The sequence below is a fragment of the Salvelinus sp. IW2-2015 genome, linkage group LG20 (assembly GCF_002910315.2).
Source record: "Salvelinus sp. IW2-2015 linkage group LG20, ASM291031v2, whole genome shotgun sequence".
NCBI classification, from domain to species: domain Eukaryota; kingdom Metazoa; phylum Chordata; class Actinopteri; order Salmoniformes; family Salmonidae; genus Salvelinus; species Salvelinus sp. IW2-2015.
This window is the reverse complement of record NC_036860.1, coordinates 60,975,232-60,997,075: the sequence shown is the minus strand read 5'-3', so window position 1 is coordinate 60,997,075 and position 21,844 is coordinate 60,975,232. Positions and strand designations below refer to the sequence as shown.

At 44.2% G+C, this 21,844-nt stretch overlaps 1 protein-coding gene across 7 annotated transcripts; it reads right to left on the bottom strand.

Annotated features, from left to right (window-relative positions):
• Positions 1-251: 251 nt before the first annotated feature.
• Positions 252-17,294, bottom strand: LOC111980754 (heterogeneous nuclear ribonucleoprotein K). 7 transcript variants are annotated; one of them, XM_024011700.2, is made up of 16 exons: positions 17,072-17,294; positions 15,595-15,704; positions 14,786-14,883; positions 14,489-14,545; positions 13,080-13,123; positions 11,883-11,955; positions 11,651-11,764; positions 11,243-11,371; positions 9,410-9,714; positions 9,154-9,207; positions 8,661-8,703; positions 1,715-1,730; positions 1,488-1,520; positions 1,306-1,373; positions 992-1,161; positions 252-797 (listed from the first exon to the last, which is right to left on the bottom strand). In XM_024011700.2, the coding sequence occupies exons 2-16, from the start codon at positions 15,653-15,655 to the stop codon at positions 767-769; spliced, it is 1,296 nt and encodes a 431-aa protein (XP_023867468.1). In that variant the 5' UTR covers positions 15,656-15,704; positions 17,072-17,294; the 3' UTR covers positions 252-766. The 7 variants fall into 7 exon arrangements, with proteins under 7 accessions (XP_023867468.1, XP_023867473.1, XP_023867467.1 ...); XM_024011705.2 differs by having other exon boundaries at positions 325-797; positions 8,661-8,700; XM_024011699.2 differs by having other exon boundaries at positions 377-797; positions 914-1,161.
• Positions 17,295-21,844: the final 4,550 nt, after the last annotated feature.

The following is a 21,844-nucleotide window of genomic DNA, read 5'->3' as shown; positions in this document are numbered from 1 at the left end:
ACTACACCCCACAGACAGGTAGAGATTAACAGGGGTGACATGCCACTCATATGGAAAGAAAGGCTGCATTCCCATCCCAAACTGACTGGTGTCTACAAAGATCCCATCTAAAATGTTAAAAATGCTTACAAACCGACATTTAAAAAAAACAGGCTTTAGCCAGTCTAAATGGATCCAAATGTCAATGATTATGTATTAAAGGAATTATATCAAGTCCCTCCCCGTTAACCAGCTGAAATCATGTAGAAAACTTAAAATTAACAATACTTTATTTTTAGCCCTATCAGTCTCCCAACAAAATGAAACAATCCTAGCACTCTTATTCATCCTATGACACGATAACTGTACATTTTTATACAGCCCCTTATCTTTCAGCGGGGGGAAAAAATAAGCAAAAATAAACGAAATGTATTTTTTTTTTTAAATCATAAAATGTTTCTTACAAAACAAGATTACATTCTGCATGCTGTACTGACTGGGAGGAGGAGCGTCTCAGGGGAGGCCAAGAGTGAACACAGACAGGTTAGTTTACTCCAAGTACAGAACAGCAAAATAATCCAGAAAGAAAACCCCCAAAAAACAAGCAAGGCAAAAAAAATAAAAAATACTGGGATACACTCATCCGACAGCTTTGAGAGAACTTCCAAACTTCTTATTAAAAGGTGTTAGATGACGGGTGGGGGGCACATAACTACCCAAAGCAGAGGAATGTTGGCTCTGAATAGAGGGAGCGAACGGGCATGGCAGATTTGCTCTTCTTCCCTCTTTAGAAGAACCGGCCAGAGTACTGCTTCACACTGCAACAAAACACAGTGGACAAGTGAATAAAGGGACCCCAGGAGTCATTTCTAGAACTACTTTATCTTCAATTTCATTTGTTAGTCATGAACAACTCATTTCCTTCCTTGATTACCACGGATAGGGGACAGGGATGAATAGGTTTCCACCATACTGCTTTCAGCGGAGACGAGGAAAGGGTGCTAGCACGTGCCTGTTCTGCAGTAGATACTGGGCGTTCTGGATCTGGTCCTGTGTTCCATTGATGGTGATGATGCGGTCCTCGGAGCCCTCTAGTGGCTCGTCGATCTTGATGGACGCTCCCGACTCATGACGGATCTGCTTAATCCGCTGTCCGCCCTTCCCAATGATGGAGCCGGCCAGCTACGACAAGTGAGGAATTTTTTGATCAATTGGGAAGAATCTCATCTCGGTTCTTCTCATGAATATATTACAGGGATGTCTGTGTCGATCTGTGGTAAGGGGTGTTATTACGCTTGGGACTGTGCGGATTAAACCTTTACTCACATCCTTGGGGATGGTAACTTGTGTCGTAATGACGGGACCCCCGATGTCACTGTATGACCCTCGGCCACCTGGAGAGAGACTCAGAATTTATCCTCGTGTGGAAAGTCCTCAAAACGACACGAAAACAAATACAGAAGCAACAAAATGAGWCATTGATACAAATGTGATTCATTTGCACTCACCAGACTGAAAGGGCTCCCACGAGGAAGTGTTGTCTTTGAAAATATGAAGGGAGGAAAAGGAAGGATAACAATACATCACACCGTGGCTGGCAGACCACATAGACAGACCAACAAAGGACAGTGGGGAGAGCTGGTGGTGCTTACTAGACAGAAAGAACTATACTCTGACCAAAGAGACATTCAAACAAGAGTGTAGACAACCATGAAAAGAAGAAACTTAGACTCACCACCGTATCCACCACTCTGTATTCAACAGAACATAGYGAGAGAAAGACAAATTGAGAGACTTATTACAAGACTGAAACATTCATTAAGTAAAATACTGGTTTAAATGTGTTTGATATTGAGCATATGAATCTTAGCTGCTTTACTCATTTTCTACTATGCATGTTATTGGTACGACCCGACCAAACCAGTCCGCGAATCGCAATGGTTTCACCTGAAGTTCATTTGTTAGTTTGGCGGCTCCAGATTACTATTCAGCTGCTCCTTGGTAACCAAGGAGACAACTGTTGCCAGGCTACAAGAGGCCTAACCAGTGTGTTCGCTTGGTGAAGAGCAGCGCCAGTGTCCAAACCACCATATTTCACAAGGGCAGGATAATAATCCCAATCCATTTACACACGTACAGTGCATTTGGAAAGTATTCAGATCCCTTCCCCTTTGCAACATTTTGTTATGTTACAGCCTTACTATAAAATTTATGAAATTACTTTTCTTCCTCAATCTTTTATTTATTTATTTTTATTTCACCTTTATTTAACCAGGTAGGCTAGTTGAGAACAAGTTCTCATTTGCAACTGCGACCTGGCCAAGATAAAGCATAGCAGTGTGAACAGACAACACAGAGTTACACATGGAGTAAACAATAAACAAGTCAATAACATGGTAGAAAAAAAAGAGAATCTATATACAATGTGTGCAAAAGGCATGAGGTAGGCAATAAATCGAATAATTACAATTTAGCAGATTAAACTGATATAAATTCAGAATGAAATCATGTGCAAGAAGAGATACTGGTGTGCAAAAGAGCAAGAAAAGTAAATTAAAAGCAGTATGGGGGGTGAGGTAGGTAAGTTGGGGGTGGGTAGTTTACAGATGGACTATGTACAGCTGCAGCGATCGGTTAGCTGCTCGGATAGCAGATTTTTAAAGTTGTTGAGGGAGATAAAAGTCTCCAACTTCAGAGATTTTTGCAATTCGTTCCAGTCGCAGGCAGCAGAGAACTGGAAGGAAAGGCGTCCAAATGAGGTTTTGGCTTTAGGGATGATCAGTGAGATACACCTGCTGGAGCGCGTGCTGCGGGTGGGTGTAGCCATCGTGACCAGTGAACTGAGATAAGGCGGCACTTTACCTAGCATAGCCTTGTAGATGACCTGGAGCCAGTGGGTCTGACGACGAACATGTAGCGAGGGCCAGCCGACTAGGGCATAAGGTCGCAGTGGTGGGTCGTATAAGGTGCTTTAGTAACAAAACGAATGGCACTGTGATAAACTGCATCCAGTTTGCTGAGTAGAGTATTGGAAGCTATTTTGTAGATGACATCGCCGAAGTCGAGGATCGGTAGGATAGTCAGTTTTACTAGGGTAAGTTTGGCGGCGTGAGTGAAGGAGGCTTTGTTGCGGAATAGAAAGCCGATTCTTGATTTGATTTTGGATTGGAGATGTTTGATATGAGTCTGGAAGGAAGTTTGCAGTCTAGCCAGACACCTAGGTACTTATAGATGTCCACATATTCTAGGTCGGAACCGTCCAGGGTGGTGATGCTAGTCGGGCGTCGCGGGTGCAGGCAGCGAACGGTTGAAAAGCATGCATTTGGTTTTACTAGCGTTTAAGAGCAGTTGGAGGCCACGGAAGGAGTGTTGTATGGCATTGAAGCTTGTTTGGAGGTTAGATAGCACAGTGTCCAAGAAGGGCCGGAAGTATATAGAATGGTGTCGTCTGCGTAGAGGTGGATCAGGGAATCGCCCGCAGCAAAAGCAACATCATTGATGTATACAGAGAAAAGAGTCGGCCCGAGAATTGAACCCTGTGGTACCCCCATAGAGACTGCCAGAGGACCGGACAACATGCCCTCCGATTTGACACACTGAACTCTGTCTGCAAAGTAGTTGGTGAACCAGGCAAGGCAGTCATTAGAAAAACCGAGGCTACTGAGTCTGCCGATAAGAGATAGGTGATTGACAGAGTCGAAAGCCTTGGCCAGGTCGATGAAGACGGCTGCACAGTAATGTCTTTAATCGATGGCGGTTATGATATCGTTTAGTACCTTGAGGGTGGCTGAGGTGCACCCGTGACCGGCTCGGAAACCTGATTGCACAGCGGAGAAGGTACGGTGGGATTCGAGATGGTCAGTGATCTGTTTGTTGACTTGGCTTTCGAAGACCTTAGATAGGCAGGGCAGGATGGATATAGGTCTGTAACAATTTGGGTCAGGGTGTCTCCCCCTTTGAAGAGGGGGATGACCGTGGCAGCTTTCCAATCCTTGGGGATCTCAGATGATACGAAGGAGAGGTTGAACAGGCTGGTAATAGGGGGTGCGACAATGGCGGCGGACAGTTTCAGAAATAGGGGGTCCAGATTGTCAAGCCCAGCTGATTTGTATGGGTCCAGGTTTTCCAGCTCTTTCAGAACATCTGCTTCTGGATTTGGGTAAAGGAGAAGCTGGGGAGGCTTGGGCGAGTAGCAGCGGGGGGGGCGGGGCGTTGGCCAAGGTTGGAGTCGCCAGGAGGAAGGCATGGCCAGCCATTGAGAAATGCTTGTTGAAGTCTTCGATTATCACGGATTTATCGGTGGTGACCGTGTTACCTAGCCTCAGTGCAGTGGGCAGCTGGGAGGAGGTGCTCTTGTTCTCCATGGACTTTACAGTATCCAGAACTTTTTGGAGTTAGAGCTACAGGATGCAAATTTCTGCTTGAAAAAGCTGGCCTTTGCTTTCCTGACTGACTGCGTGTATTGGTTCCTGACTTCCGAACAGTTGCATATCGCGGGGGCTCTTCGATGCTATGGCAGTTCGCCACAGGATGTTTTTGTGCTGGTCGAGGGCAGTCAGGTCTGGAGTGAACCAAGGGCTGTATCTGTTCTGGTTCTGCATTTCCTGAACGGAGCATGCTTGTCTAATATGGTGAGGAAGTAACATTTTAAAGAATGACCAGGCATCCTCAACTGACGGGATGAGGTCAATTCCTCCAGGGTACCCGGGCCAGGTCGATTAGAAAGGCCTGCTCGCAGAAGTGTTTTAGGGAGCGTTTGACAGTGATGAGGGGTGGTCGTTTGACCGCGGACCCGTGGCGGATACAGGCAATGAGGCAGTGATCGCTGAGATCTTGATTGAAGACAGCAGAGGTGATTTGGAGGGCAGGTTGGTCAGGATAATGTCTATTAGGGTGCCCATGTTTACGGATTTAGGGTTGTACCTGGTGGGTTCCTTGATGATTTGTGTGAGATTGAGGGCATCAAGCTTGGATTGTAGGACTGCCGGGGTGTTAAGCATATCCCAGTTTAGGTCACCTAACAGAACAAACTCTGAAGCTAGATGGGAGCGATCAATTCACAGATGGTGTCCAGGGCACAGCTGGGAGCTGAGGGGGGTCGGTAGCAGGCGGCAACAGTGAGAGACTTATTTCTGGAGAGATTAATTTTTAAAATTAGAAGTTCGAACTGTTTGGGCATAGACCTGGAAAGTATGACAGAACTTTGCAGGCTATCTCTGCAGTAGATTGCAACTCCTCCCCTTTGGCAGTTCTATCTTGACGGAAAGTGTTATAGTTGGGTATGGAAATCTCAAGATTTTTGGTGGCCTTCCTAAGCCAGGATTCGGACACGGCAAGGACATCAGGGTTGGAAGAGTGTGCTAAAGCGTGAGTAAGGCAAACTTAGGGAGGAGGCTTCTGATGTTGACAATGAAGGCCAAGGCTTTTTCGATCACAGAAGTCAACAAATGAGGGTGACTGGGTACATGCAGGGCCTGGGTTTACCTCCACATCACCGAGGAACAGAGGAGTAGTAGGATGAGGGTGCGGCTAAAGGCTATCAAACTGGTCGCCTAGAGCGTTGGGGACAAAGAATAAAAGGAGCAGATTTATGGGCGTGGTAGAATAGATTCTGGGCATAATGTGCAGACAGGGGTATGGTGGGGCGCGGGTACAGCGGAGGCAAGCCCAGGCACTGGGTGATGATAAGAGAGGTTGTATCTCTGGACATGCTGGTCTCAATGGGTGAGGTCACCGCATGTGTGGGGGGTGGACAAAGGAGGTATCAGAGGTACGGAGAGTGGAACTACAGGGTCCATTGCAAACCAAAACAATGATAATGATAACTAGCCTGAACAACAGTAATGCAAGGCATATTGATATTTGAGAGAGACATACAATAAGGCATAAAGTGATTGCAGGTCTTGATTGGGAGAGCTAGCTAAAAACAACAGGTAAGATAACAGCAGCAATAACAGGGTGCTAGTCTAACACAGCAACAACAGGTAAAAATGGCGACGACTAGGCAGAGAGGGTCGGATTAACTACACACAGATCCTGAGTTAAAGCACAGAGCCGACAGATAAAACACAAATAAACAGAATGGAGTACCGTGAATTAATGGACAGTCAAGCATGAATCAGCTATGTAGCCAAGTGATCATAGTGTCCAGGGGGCAGCCGTAGATGGAGCAGGGAGGCCTCCACTAAGCTACACGCGGCGTTTAAAGTTAGTAGCCCGGGGGGTGGTCTGCTCAGACGGAGGGGGTCTGCTCGAACGTGGTCGTGTCGACAGAGAATCCAAGCCGGATGGCGAAAGAGAGGTTGTGAATTGTAGAATTGTGTTTGCTAACTGGTGCTAGCTTCGTGGCAGTGGCGCTAGCTGCGCTAGCTGCAAGCTAGCTGTGAGGATCAGAAGTAGTGGCTCAGGGATTACGGCAGGAATCCGGCGTTGTTGTCGAGAGACAGTCCGATGCGGTAAATAGGTGAGTAATATCCAGGCTAATAACAGGGCTGGTGTCTGTGCAGAAGGTAAAAGCTACTAGCAGCGGCAAAAAAATGGCTAAATTAGCTTGTAGCTGATTTAGACCAGTTGTGATGGATTGGCAAGGCTCTGTGTGGGCAAAAAAAGGTCCAGTCCAATTGGCAAAAGAGGTATTGTAGCCCAAGAATTCGCTGGTAGACCTCTTCGGCTAGCCGGCAGATGGGCTAGCTCGAGGCTAGCTCAAGGCTAACTGGTGCTTGCTTCGGGACAGAGGTGTTAGCCAGTAGTAGCCACTCGGGGAGCTAGCTAGCTGTGATGATACGGTGTAATTGTCCAGAGCTTGCGTCAGGAATCCGGTGATGTGAGTAGAGAAAAGCAGTCCTATATGCTCTGGGTGATATCGCGCTTGCGCAGACTGGCAGGTATTGGCCCGGTATTGAAGCTGGCTGTGAAGACCGCAGCAGTGGCTAACTGACTACTAGCTAGTTATCTGGCTAGCTTCTGATTGGGGTTACGGTTCTAAAGTATAAAAAATAGCAGGTCCGTACCACATTGGGTGAGGCGGAATGTAGGAATGTATATTCAGTTCCTAGATGGAAAGTGAAATTAAAATATATACGAAATGTATACGAAAAATACGAAGACTATTTACACGGGACAAGACAAGACAACACACGTCCGACTGCTACGCCATCTTGGATTTTGCAATCTACACACAATACCCCACAATGACAAAGCAAAAACAGGTTTAGAAATTGTTGCAAATGTATTAAAAATAAAACTGAAATACCTTATTTACATAAGTATTCAGATCCTTTGCTATGAGACTCAATTGAGCTCAGGTGCATCCTGTCTCCTTGATCATCCTTGAGATGTTTCTACAACTTGGGAGTCCACCTGTAGTAAATTCAATTGATTGGACATGATTTGGAAAAACACACCTGTCTATATAAGGTGCATGTGCATGTCAGAGCAAAATCCAAGCCATGAGGTCGAAGGATTGTGCCGAGGCACAGATCTGGGGAAGGGTACAAAAACATTTCTGCCGCATTGAAGGTCCCCAAGAACACAGTGCCCTTCGTCATTCTTGTATTGGAAGTTTGGAAACATCAAGACTCTTCCTAGAGCTGGCCTCCCGGCCAAACGGAGCATTCGGGGGAGAAGAGCCTTGGTCAGGGAGGTGAACAAGAACCCGATGGTCACAGAGCTCTAGAGTTCCTCTGTGGAGATGGAATAACCTTCCAATAAGGACAACCATCTCTACAGCACTCCACCAATCAGGACTTTATGGTAGTGGCCAGACAGAAGCCACTCCTCAGTAAAAGACACATGACAGCCTGCATACAGTTTGCCAAAAGGCACCTAAAATACTCTCAGACCATGAGAAACAAAATTCTCTGGTCTGATGAAAACAAGATTGAACTCTTTGTCCTGAATGCCAAGCGTCACGTCTGGAGGAAATCAGGCACCGCTCATCACCTGGCCAATACCATCCCTACGGTGAAGCATGGATGGCAGCATGCGGTGGAAATGTTTTTCAGCGGCAGGGAATGGGAGACTTGCCAGGATCGAGGAAAATATGAACGAAGCAAAGTACAGAGAGATCCTTGATTAAAACCTGCTCCTGTGCACTCAGGACCTCAAACTGGGGCGAAGGTTCACCTTCCAACAGGACAACAACCCTAGGCACACAGCCAAGACAACGCAGGAGTGGCTTCGGGACAAGTCTCTGAATGTCCTTGAGTGGCCCAGGCAGAGCCCGGACTTGAACCCGATGAGGATCTGCAGATAAGAATGGGAGAAACTCCCCAAATACAGGTGTCCCAAGCATGTAGCGTCATACCCAAGAAGATTTGAGGCTGTAATCCCTGCTTCAACAAAGTACTGAGTAAAGCGTTTGAATACCTATGTAAATGTTTTTTTTTCTTCCATAAATACACAAACATTTATAAAAACCTTTGTTTGCAATGTCATTATGAGGTAGTGTGTTTAGATTGATGGGGGGAAAAAACGATTTAATCCATTTTAGAATACGGCTGTAACATAAAATGTGGAAGAAGTCAAAGGGTCTGAATACTTTCTGAATGCACTGTAACTAAAACCATTAAAATGCGTGTTCGACTTGCCTACTATTAAAACACCAGGCAACAGACTGAAGCTCTGTCACTCTTCCATGCTAAACCCTCATCTAAAACACTTAAAATGCTCAGGTCACTCACCATGCTGTCGTAGCGGTCTCCTGGTCTTCCTCTCCTGTCGCTGCTTAGATAAGAGGGCAGGGAGGGTGTCGGGGTTAACATGACAAGAAAGGGATCAGTTCACCACCTCTGATMGACTGATGTCAGCCCATTGGTTGGGGGCTGCTAAGTCTGTACTATACAAGTGCGATACCAGTCCTCCTGAAAGTGTAAAGAGCTAAGTTTATTTTTATTTTTATCAGTGTTGATAAGAAGACACTGACATTGTGTTCTTATAGTCATCTACTCATGGGATGAGTGGTCATGTTTACAAAATAACTACTGTGTCATGGGTAGAACCGTATTGACGGTCATTAAATCAACAGAAAAGGATTCAACCCAACATTTGACAGAGATAGTAATCTCCACATCTGAGCGAGCCATTCTCCAAATGACTAACTCGATTTGGAGAGGTGAAGGAGTTCCACCCTAACCACTCTGCAGGTGCTGCCTTTGTTTTACACAAATGACTTACTTTGGTCTGTCGTCCATGTTGCCGTGATAGCTCTGATGAGAGAACCGGTCCCCTCTGCAACCACACGACAGGGTCAACATGACTCAGTGGAAATGTGTCAGAAAAGATTCCTTTAGGATTAGTCCAACAAAGTAGGTTCATGTTCATTCTAGTTCTATGTACAGCGAAGGCACATGGTTATAAACATCACTGAGTGACTGATGAGGTGATAAGAGGTAGCCATAAACAACAATTGAAAGGAAGTGAAGCTCCTTACCCTCTTGGGGGTGGTGGTAGGGGGAGGGGCAGGTTTCGAGCTCGGCTCCCTCCACGCCCTCTGGTTGGCAGGGGAGGGGGCGGTCCCCGGCGAGGGCTCAAGTCGTCATAGTCCCGTCTGGAGGGGGGCATGGGTCGGCCGCCGCGGCCGGGGGGCATGCGCTCAAAGCCACCCCGGCCCCGTACGGAGAACCCCCCCATAGGCCGCCGGCCCCGCTCCTCGAACATCATGGTGAAGCCGCCGTAGTCGTATGTCTCGTCGTAGAAGTTGGGGTCGTAAGGCTGGGCGCGCCCTTTGATAGGAGCCTGAAGATAGATAATACTATGAGACAATTTTATTTAATTTTTTACCCCTTTTTCTCCCCAATTTCGTGGTATCCAATTGTTAGTAGTTACTGTCTTGTCTCACTACAACTCCCGTACGGGCTCGGGAGAGACGAAGGTCGAGAGCCACGCGTCATCCGAAACACAACCCAACTGCTTCTTAACACAGCGCACATCCAACCCGGAAGCCAGCCGCACCAATGTGTCGGAGGAAACACCGTACACCTAGCGACCTGGTCAGCATGCACTGCGCCCGGCCCGCCACAGGAGTCGCTAGTGCGCGATGAGACAAGGATATCCCTACCGGCCAACCCCCCCTAACCCGGACGACGCTAGGCCAATTGTGCGTCGCCCCATGGACCTCCCGGTCGCGGCCGGCTGCGACAGAGKCTGGGCTCGAACCCAGTCTCTGGTGTAGACCACTTCGCCACCCGGGAGGCCCATGAGACCATTGTTGAGATGCTACATATAACTGCCAAAATAAAAGGAAATGAGGCTACAAAGTATATTGAAAGCAGGTGCTTCCACACAGGTGTAGTTCCTGAGTTAATTAAGAAATGAACATACCATCATGCTTAGGGTCATGTATAAAAATGTCCAGTTGCCCATTATTTTTGCTACCATGGCTAGAKTAGATCTCAGTGAGTTTGAAAGAGGGGTCTCAKAGGAGCATAGGGGTCTAAAGGGTGTGTGTGTTGTCAGTCACCAGATTTCAAATCAATTGAACAATTATGGGAGATTCTGGAGCAGCACCTGAGAGTTTTCCACCACCAAATGATGTAATTTCTCGTGGTGTTTTCTTTATTTTGCAAGTTACCTATATAAATTAGTTTTGCTCTGGAACGACTACAATGTCAACAACTGTTGTAAATGGAATATAAAAAAACAAACAAAAAGCATCTGCTGTTATTAAACAAGTACAATTCTAGTTTGACTGACTCATTGAGTTTCCATGTTTAGACACTGGTGATGAAGTGTGTCACGGTCACTGGCTCAGAACTGAACTCACAATTACCGTATAATCCTTTCACCGACAATTATAGAAGACTTACAGTAGGGGGTTTAAAAATCAAATAAATTGTGGAACGAACAGTTGACTAAACACTGGGTGGTCAGGCATTTGTGCAGTTGAGTCAGTTTCCACGGTAACAAGGACCCTTTACAACACAATGAAACTTTGTTGCTCCTTGCTGAAACAAGCACGGTGTTGTAGCAAATTAGTCTTTGCTTGCTTGATGAGTTGGCCATTTGAATCAGCTGTGTAGTGCTAGGGCAAACACCAAAACATGCACACAGGGGGGTCCCCAGGTCAGCGTTTGGGAAACACTGGCCTAGGCAACAGCCCTCTGTCTACAGAAGCACAGCACATGGAGTCAGGAAAAGAGGAGAAAATGTGCGTGTTAAAATGTATCCGCACGCTATTAAAACTACTATAAAAGGAGACTGTGTTATTTAGCTGACCAATAAGTCATCCAAAATTCCGTGACCATCACAGACCTAACTCACCCACCTCAGATACCAACTCCAGGATAACTTTGATGCAATCGACGACACGGTCTGGCTTTCCTCCAACCAGAACCACTCGGTCAGTGGAGTGAGGACAGCACTCCTGGAATAGCTTGATGGTAGTCTGGGTGTTCTGATGGAGACAGGAAGCCCAGCATGAAATAGACCCATAACACAACAGGAAGATGCAGCACAATGCCATATGTTCAAAATGGGTTTGACCAGTCTTAAGCTTTGAGCATTAAATGAGATCTTCAATACATTCCCTATAACCATTTGTGGACAAGTGGGAAACAAAGAAAACCTGTTAGGGCAGATCAAGCACATGCAATCTATGCACTTCAGCTTATTCTTGTAAATGAGTATGGACTGAGTCAAGTCAGCATTTGAAATCAGTGGGATCCCATCTGACCTCTCTTAACTCCTTTATCTTGGTACCCTTCACCCCAATGATGCCTCCAGCCAAACTCTGATGGATCAGCAAACGCAGCTCGCAGTCAAAATCAATCCCGTTATAATGCTGGTACTAGGAAAAAACAGGTACAGATCAGTCAGGTGAAAGAAAGCCTTTAGCTCTTGACTTTGAGGATTAGGAAAAAGATAAACCTATACGTGTATATCTCTGGAGGCCGCGGGGCACTCACCTCTTCCAGAGTAGGGATAATCTTCAGCAGAATCTCTCCGATAGTCTCAATATCTGCACTCACACTCAGGATCCTGGTAAGGAACAGCATGCGGCCAAAGGCAACAAGGCAAAACAGAGGGAGGACAAAAAGCAAAAAATAAAGAAAAACTTACTTCAAGATTAACACTCCTATGAACCACAGAGCTATAAAAACAAAAATGTTTAAAAACAAAAAACGAAGACTTTCCAACACTGGACTGAAATGTGAGCAACTTGACGTGCGCTCGTTTGTCTCACATCCAAAAAGAGAGAGAGGCTTTAGGATTACAACATGAAGCACAAGGCTGACCACTGTCTGGAGGGAGGGGGGGGGGCTCTGTCTGGAGGGGGGGGGGGGGGCTCTGTCTGGAGGGAGGGGGGCCTTTTAACCATCACCACCAGCACTTGAAGGGGAAGAAAGAAAAAAAGTTACTTAAAAAAAACTGCCATCACAATCGTGCCACCAGCACACTCTCAGTGCCAGGGAGTCGGAAGGTAGAAGAGAAACAAAATAAAGAAAGCAGGGGGGGATGTGAGTGGTAACCACTAGGTGGTAGACAGGATAGAGGGTGGAATGAAAGGTTTGGCAGGCAGTCTGGACTGATGGGGGGGACTGAGAGAAAAACAAGAGGGGAGAAACCTAACGGAGGATAGAGAAACCCAACGGGGAGATGTAGCACAAGGGGGAAAAAAAGAGAACAGTGATGAGTTACAGAGTGGGCGGAGCTTGAGCACTCAGATCATGAACAGTGATGTTGAGAGCAGTGGGGTGTGGGAGGGGCGGGGCAGGGAGTAGCAAGGTGGGCCACAAGGACAGAGCGGGAAAGATCATTGCCTTTCCACAAATCACAATTAAAAATACCACAGAAAGGTAACAGCAGCCAACAACTGGGCTCCTCCCATTTAATATGATCTACTGAAAGTGGGTTCATTGATTTCATTTCTAGTGACAAAAAGGTCCAAATTAAATGGAAATACTTGAATGTGGGGGAAGAAGGGTAGAGGGGGGGAGAAGACAGAACAATTCAAATGGAACAATACACGTCTCTTGATAAAGGGAGAGGGAGGGGGGTTCTATATGTAGAAAATGTTCAAATGAAACAGAAGGCACGCTATCAAAGACATGTGTTTTTCTCTGTTCTAATCAGGCAGTGAGGCAATAACTGGTGGGACATACCGCTCTGGGCCACTGCTGTCAGGGACAGATACACTGGCATTGTACTGCATTGGCCGTGGAGGTTGGCATTGGGCAAGGGCATTCAATCACAAGATGTCAAGTAAGGTGCCCGTTTAGGGAGGGGCACYTTTGTGGGCGGGGCAGGGCCAACCGGGGTGTCAGGTGGGCGGGCGTTCAGGGGCGAAGGTTGGGCCAACGTCAAGATGGGCAACGCAGGAGGGGCATGTCGATCCAGTACATGGGCAACGGAGGAAGGTGGCCAAAAATAACAAAGTAAAGGAGAGGGAAGAGGGGGAGAAGGAATACATTTTAATTGAATACACGCTATACTCCATCACTATATAGCTTCCCCCCKAAAAAACACACAAAAAAAAGAAAGATGTTGAGTGCACAAGAAAAAGGGCAGCTGGACTAAGCCAGCTCTAACAAAGACACTTAGCTAAATGGACTGCATAGATACTACAGAGGCTGTAATATACTATAGGTCCACTCAGGCTTTGAGACACCTGTTTAAAGGGGGTTTTATGGCATTGCCACAGTCCGGTATTGCTTCAGGGATGTAAGGGGCATTAGAAATCACGTTCAGAGCCTAGTAAAGGATAGTTCCCTTTTATTGGAAACACAAGAAAAATGCCCCCACCCACACTCTACCCCAAATCTGATCCAATCAAGCCAAACCATGTCTGTTCACATGAGCCAACCTATAGATGTGTCATTTGGGAAAGAGAATCTGACTACTGTACAAAAACACCGCAAATATCCCTCCAAGTGTTCAGACATGCAACATTTGACCAATTCCACAGTAACAGAATGATGCAGAGACTCCGATTTCTAATTTTAAAATGTAAACCAACAAAAAAAACAATGAATGCAACAAAAAACATACAACTTGTCCAACAATTTGCAACTGCAAAATTTGGTAACAGAATGATGGCACAAACCTTCATTCTGTTAAACTTTGCAGCTGCACTGTTCAAGTAAATGTGTTTTTTTGTTAAATGTTCAGTGGAAATTGTTGAAAGTAGTCCATGTGCATAGCGTTCTATGGTTTGTTTAACTTTCCAAATCATTGGTTTTTGTTTGACATACATTTTAAAGTAAAACATCTAAGTCTCTGCATCATTCTGTTAATGTGGAATTGACCCAATCAAGTCAAACAACACATTCAGATAACAGAATGACTGTCTATAGATGGGAGATAAATAGATGTGCGTGTGTATATATAAGAGGGAAACTATTTAGTACAGGGGTTACATTTCTTTAATAAGACGCATAAGGGTTGTCATTAGAATGGGGTAATTAGATACCATAATGTCTATGAAAATGTCAGGTTTATAAGGACATAAATATAGCTTTACAGCAAATTCCCCCAGTGGAGGAAAGAATTTGAAAATGCCAACTGTACTCACGTCTGTGCGTAAGGCTTTTATATTCTTGCCACCCTTTCCGATAACAGCTCCAGCATTCTGAGGAGAAACAAGAGTGTTTCCTTAGGAACAGAGTAATGGGTCTGAGAGTCCGCTGAATGATATGAAACTTGGAAGATGGGATTAGCAAAACTCAAAACACCAGAAAAACACCTACCTATCCAGGAAGACATACAGATGTAAGAAAAAGCGTTGCGGATTTTACACAAACAAACAATCTAGGGAATTCCTGATTTAAAAGCAATAGGCCTAAAATCCCATTTCTGTTGCAAGGCTTACTTTGCTCTGCAGCAGTACCCGCAGCTCCACCATCTCATCAGTGTTGCGAGAGCGCTTGAAGGCCTGCTCCTCCTCCATGTCCTCGGCAGGGCGTTTACCTGGAGGGAGAAACCTGGAAAGTTAGCCTAATGCTATGTTCTTCCCAATACGGGTTCCAGCCAAAAGCCAGGCGACAGCATCCACCCAACCCTTACCAGTCCACTTCCTGGATTAAAATTAGGCGGAACTGCTCCCGAAACAGCAGTGACCTGGACAAGAGAAACACATGGCCATCTGACATGCACAAATGGTGCCAGCATGTAGCTATACCAGTAGTCCAGGGATTTACATTAAAGTCTGAAAAGTACCTGCCCATCAGGCAGGTCAGCAGTATTTTTTGTTTGCCCTTAGGATCACTTGACCAAAAATTTTAATTAGCCATTTACACCCAGAAGTGCAATATATTGCCAGCCTTTCACCTACACATAGGGGAGGAACCAGAAAAAGCAGTAAATGGAATTTAGTAATTTGGTTGTTATTTAAAAAAAAAAYAAAAAAAAAGCTTCACTTGCCTGTGCCATAAATTGTCTGTATTTTACATAAATAATGGGTAGGAACCAGAACGATCAGTTTTAGGCTACTGGAATTCTTTAAAAATGTTTGATTGTTTGGTTCACTTGCCCAAGGAAAATCGGGCATCCCTTAATGTCAATCCCTGTAGTCCCTTCTGACTGATATCAGCTATTAGAGAAAAGCAGTGTTATATGTCTAGTCAAGGCAAATACATGGCTTACACACAGCTTTGATGAGGCACTGCCAAAATAGCCTACCGTTAGTGTCAGTGTTGCTGAAAGTGGTCTCTTCTTCCTGCTGCTCGATTTCTGTCTCCATTGTCTTGCACCAGCGGTGAAATGCGAACAGGCTCCTCACTGTGGATCTGCTGTGTGAAGGCAGCAACGTAAAATTAGGCTATGCCTTTTGAGGACACTGAGGCTGCATCAGACAAGACCGAGGGAAACTTACCTCATGATAAAAGCCTCACCAATCCAATCTTGTCACTAATCAAACCTGTTGTTGCCGTGCCCCTATTTACAATTTTAATTCCTATTAATTCTTGGCCACAGGATACACAAAAGTGTTCTCTACTATAATACAATGGAATGTATCCCAAATCACTGCCCTTGATATGAGTGGTTACCACTTGACATAATCATGATAACTGGGCTAAAATGAAAATAGTACCCCCCCCCCCCAACAAATTGTAGGAGGTAGTTTGAGTCATTGTGAACCGCTAGCTAGGTAGTTATGATGTGGGTGTAGTATGCTCTGCTTCAAATATCGTCTGCTAAATGACTTAAATGTAAATGTAAATGAAAAACTCTTTCTGGATGCCTGCAAGCCAATGAGGTCCATTAACAAAGAACTGGATGATGACATTAGTTAGATACTTAGCTAACGTTCGTTGACTACTGACGCAGATGTTACTACTAGCAGCTGTTAACTAGTGAAGTAGACAACATGCTAATGTTATACATGGAAACACTAAGTAATCTAGCCAAATTAACGTTTGCTACATAGAGTAGCTATATTATTTCCGGTGTTGCTACATTGAAGGCTTAACTAGTTAACGTTAACTTACTTCTGCACAAACGCATATAGATTAACGTTAGTTACCGGCTAACGTTAACTATATATGTTTTAGTCAGCTGTTAGCTATGTTGGTTTAACGTTAGTTGTCTGACTAACGTTAACGAGCCGTCTTGACCTGTATTAACTAACGCGAAACGTTAGCCAGGTAACGTTAGTTATTATCACATTGGCTAACAACCTGCCACCAGCAGCTAACGTTAGCTAGATAGCTACTTGTACATATGAGTTGTTAGTTAACATACATGCGCTGTAGATTATAGTGTAACGTTAGTGTATGTAAACGGCCTAGTGTCGTTTAACGATTGGCTGAATAAGTTAACTTGCAGCACATAGAGTCCAAATAATTGTAATACTTAACGTCAGTTAACATTAGTTTTCTCAAAAGGGGAAAACAAACTAGATGGTATCTAGCTAGCTAGATGCCGTTAGCTAGCTAAATTAGCTAGGCTAGATTGCTAACGTTAGCTACATAGCTAYCTACCGTTAGTTAGCGTAGCTAATATTAGCGATAGAGTTCACGAGGCTTATCCCCAACTGAGCCTAAAAGTGATGTAATTCTCATTGACCGATTACAATGCAAATGAACTAACAAACAACCTCTTTATAATTTAACTTTAACCACAAACCTAAAAAATGTAAACAAAATATTTAACAAACCTCCAGCCAAACCGCGTTCTCCACAGCAATTTCTTGTCCTGAAATTGTCAGCAACCAAAACCTTCCGAATACAGTGAAACAGCAAAATAGGGAGTCAGTCTACTGTCTTCTTTCACTGATTTGAGAGGTCAGGTTCGAGATTGGGTATATCCGTTGTCTCTCAAAGTCAACACGTCTTCAAAGACATGTAAGAGGTCGACAAATTAGCTGACGCCAGGCACGAACCTTTGATTTACCAATCATGCAGAGCTATGTGGGAGTCGTTTTTGCAACTGGGCGGGACTTACAAGTCCCGAGCCCCAGAGACCGTGCCTATCAGTACCTACCACTCAGTGGCGACCCTTCATTCAGGACAAGTGAGGCTCCACATTTTTAGCAACAAAAAAAACAACCAAACAAATGTAAAAAACTAAATTAATGGGGGGGGCTTGCCTGTTTGCATGTTATTTTGACATTAATACGTGTCACAAATCAGTTTGCAAACAATGTAAAAAAAAAATATATATATATAATTCAGTTAATAAAGCTGCATACACACATGGTCTCTTTTTTGTTTTCTTGAGTAAAGCAGCTCCAAAATGCAGGTGTTTCAGCCTAGCCCAGTGCTTTCTGTGGTGATTGGGCGAACCAGCAGAAAATGGGAGCATTGCGCCGTGATTGGCTCAGTGTTCCGTCACTCATGGAGACAGTACGTCACCGCCAAGTTTAAGTCCTTAGTAAGAGTAGACATCCAACATTTCAGCCCTTTGGATCCTGTCATAGAATTATATTACAAGTGCCTTTCCAATAAGGTTCAAGGTCACTGGCCACAGATAAAATGACGTCAAATCACGTTATACGTACAGTAGCTTTGATTGGACTGATCATGTCAACATCTTACTTTCAAAGTAAGCTAGCAGTCATCATCATGAATCTAGTCAACAATCTACTGGCAAATCCTTTTTAATCCTTATCATATGAAGTGAAATAATGAAGAGAAATTATAGATAAAACGTATCGGTGCTCATCGGCCATTGGACAAAGATTACACAACAAGGTGGAAATCGCAAATTCAACAATGAGTGGTTTGGAAGGAATCAGTGGCAAACTGCAACCATTGCAAAGCATCCACGAACGTTAGCCTGCTATTCAATGGAGTGGCTGTGTTTTTTCTTCTGAGTACCCAACATAAATCCAGAGAATGCCAGACTTTGATGACAAAGTTTGATGACAAAATGTGCCCACAAAGGACTGCACAAGGTGAGTCCAAAAATGTATTGTATGCTGCTGTATAAATTATGTAATATGCAAGGGAGATGTGTATACTGTAGCTAAGAAAGTAATACTAAGTGTATGTTGTGTAGTAAGCTGTTAGTAGCCCATGTGCCCACCCTAATAATTTGGTCTATTTTCACCAACGCGATATTGTACACACATCGTTCGTGGCCGATGTGTGCTTGTTTTGTACAGCTTTGACAGTGCTACTGATAGTAGTGGTGGCGCTTGGCTTGCACGTGCAAATTCAGCACACACAACATTGTATAATAGAATTGTGTTATTTGACGTGTCAAATTAAAAGCTTATTTAATGTGTCAAATAGTGTTATATGACGTGTATCTTTTTGACAAGCAAAGACACAAACGCGTTCAATGTGCCTCACGCTAATAATTTGGTATATTTTCACCTCTTCATTCGCCTACTGTTCTAACTTGGTGGTGCACATATAGCCTATAACCTGTTTTAGAGAAATGTAATAATCGAATATTGTAAGAACTTTCATTGTCTGTTTATACGCCACTTTTATTTATCCTACGGTTCTGACTTGTTGTACAGGGAGTACACTGTAAGAATGGCCCATGTTCTCAATTCTGTCACTGTACAAAAAGTGCTGAACAAATAGTTATGTTGACTACGTCCGTCGTCGCTCGCTCATTAATGTCTTAATCGAAATTAGGGATTGCCTCTTATCCGCTTGTCATCCTCTTATGCCATAGTTTTGTACATCTCAATTGTCAGTAGAAACCACATTTGTTTAAGCAAGTCAGCCATATCAGCTATGTTTTTTAAAAGGCAGTAAATGAGGCTGAATGAACTGTTTCGCTGCCAGACAAGGCTCAGCTGAAAGCCAGGTGTAGCAGTGGTAAGGTGTTGGGACTGCTGTTGGGACTCTGCTGTTGGGACAGCTTTATGTATGCCCTAACAGTTTGTGGGCACCGTTTGTCACCATTATAGTGCAATTCATGTATTGTTTAGTGTTGTGTTATGTAGTGACTTCACTGGCATGCACCCCACATTTATTTTTTTGCTCCACCAAGATTTACATGATAAAATCGCTACTGTGTACACTGAACAAAAATAAAAATGAAACATGTAAAGTGTTTCATGAGCTGAAATAAAAGATCCCAGAAATGTTCCATACGCACAAGAAACATATTTCTCTCAAATTTGTATACATCCCTGTTAGTGAGCATTTCTCCTTTGTCAAAATAATCCATCCACCTGACAAATGTGGCATATCAAGAAATGGATTAAACAGCATGATCATTACACAGGTGCACCTTGTGCCGGGGACAATAAAATGCCAATCTAAAATGTGCCGTTTGGTCACACAACACAATACCACAGATGTCTCAAGTTTTTAGGGAGCTTACAATTGGCATGCTGACTACAGGAATGTCCACCAGACCAGTTGCCAGAGAAATTAGTGTTAATTTCTCTTCCATAAGCCACCTCCAACAATGTTTTAGAGAATTTGACAGTATGTCCAACCGGTCTCACAACCGCAGACCATGTACGTGTATGGCGTCCTGTGGGRGAGTGATTTGCTGATGTTAACGTTGTGAACAGAATGCCCCATTATGGCGGTGGGGTTATGGTATGGACAGGCATAAGCTAAAGACAATGAACACAATTGCATTTTATCAATGGCTATTTGAATGCACAGAAATACCATGACGAGATCCTGAGGCCCATTGTGAGGCCCATTTTCTTTAAGGTATCTGTGACCAACAGATGCATATCTGGATTCCCAGTCATGTGAAATCCATAGATTAGGGCCTAATCGATTTATTTCAGTTGACTAATTTCCTTATATGAACTGTAACTCAGTAAAATCTTTGAAATTGTTGCATTTTGCGTTTATATTTTTGTTCAGTATATTTTGCAATACATCTGTGCATGGAGTGCGTGACTGAACTATTGACAAAACATGAAATGTGTAAAGGGGAATGAGGTTGACACGGGTAAGATATGTTACGTCGTGAACGGATGAAAAGGTTTACATGTTACCAAGTTTCCTACGTTATAGTAAGTGGTCATCATTGCAATGATTCATAAAAAACTAAGTAGCCTAACATCTGTTTTCAAAATGTAGCCCAAACTAATTGTTCAGTCATGCATCGATATACATTGGTTTTATTACAATGTAACAATTACTATTGGATACACTGCTCAACCATGAGTCTTTTCATTAATCCGAATAGGAATGCCCTCTGGACCTCCTTGTAGAGACAGTTGGGGCCCCTGCAGAATTGAAAGGCGGTGGGGCACCAATCTTAGAAATGACTTGATYAGAAGTAGCTGATGAACTCCGTTCTCTTACAGTGCAATCGGAAAGTATTCAGACCACTTTACTTTTTCCACATTTGCTACGCTACAGCCTTATTCTAAAATGGATTAAAAATAAATAAAAAATTGGGCAAATGTATTAAAAATAAAAAACAGAAATACCTTATTTACATAAGTATTCAGACTCTTTGCTATGAGGCTTGAAATTGAGCTCAGGTATGTTCTGTTTCCATTGATCATCCTTTAGATGTTTCTGCAACTTGATTGGAGTCCACCTGTGGTAAATTCAATTGATTGGACATGATTTGGAAAGGCACACACCTGTCTGTATAAGGTTCCCCAGTTGACAGTGCATATCAGAGCAAAAACCAAGTCATGATGTCGAAGGAATTGTCCGTAGAGCACAGAGACAGGATTATGTCGAGGCACAGATCTGGGGAAGGGTACATATAAAGTTCTGCAGCATTGAGGGTCCCAAAGAACACAGTGGCCTCCATCATTCTTAAATGGCAGAAGTTTGGAACCACCATGACTCATCCTAGAGCTTGTCGCCCAGCCAAACTGAGGAATCGGGGGAGAAGGGCCTTGGTCAGGGAGGTGACCAAGAACCTGATGGTCACTCTGACAGAGCTACAGAGTTCCCCTGTGGAAATGGGAGAACCTTCCAGAAGGTCAACCATCTCTGCAGCACTCCACCAATCATGGCCTTTATGGTAGTGGCCAGACGGAAGCCACTCATCAGTAAAATATGATGTCCTTTATCTTGGTTATGCAAAATGCCATTTCTCCCTGATTTGCCAGGCCTATTGAGATAGGCAAGTGTCAACTATAAGCAAAATAAAGAGCTCTCATCCTTCTCTCAAAGTCTGAGCCGGTTACCATGGAGACAGATATCATTCCGTACTTGACATTTCTCATAGAAAAGCCTGCTTACATATTTTCATCTGCATCCATAGCGACACTTGACATTGTCCATGCTATTTGGAAAGCCCTAAGTATCCATAGCGACACTATCCATCCAGGGTGTGTGTGTGTATGTGTGTGTGTGTGTGTGGATCAGAGTGATGAGTTTAGGCACAGAATACCTCAGATCATGTCCAATAGTGTCTGGTCAAGAGGTTAAGCACTAAGGCACCTCACATTCACTCATTCCATCACGCCCCCCCCCCCCATACATGACTCTGGGTCCTCTACTGATTGTTCAGTGAGTAATCCATTCAAACTAAT

Coding starts and splice junctions, on each gene's coding strand:
- LOC111980754 (XM_024011699.2), bottom strand. CDS start 15,655: ATGGAGACAGAAATCGAGCAGCAGGAAGAAGAGACCACTTTCAGCAAC. Junction 14,546..14,785: donor GGGTACTGCTGCAGAGCAAA/GTAAGCCTTGCA, acceptor GTTTCTCCTCAG/AATGCTGGAGCTGTTATCGG. Junction 9,715..11,242: donor TCCTGGAGTTGGTATCTGAG/GTGGGTGAGTTA, acceptor ATCTATCTTCAG/GCTCCTATCAAAGGGCGCGC.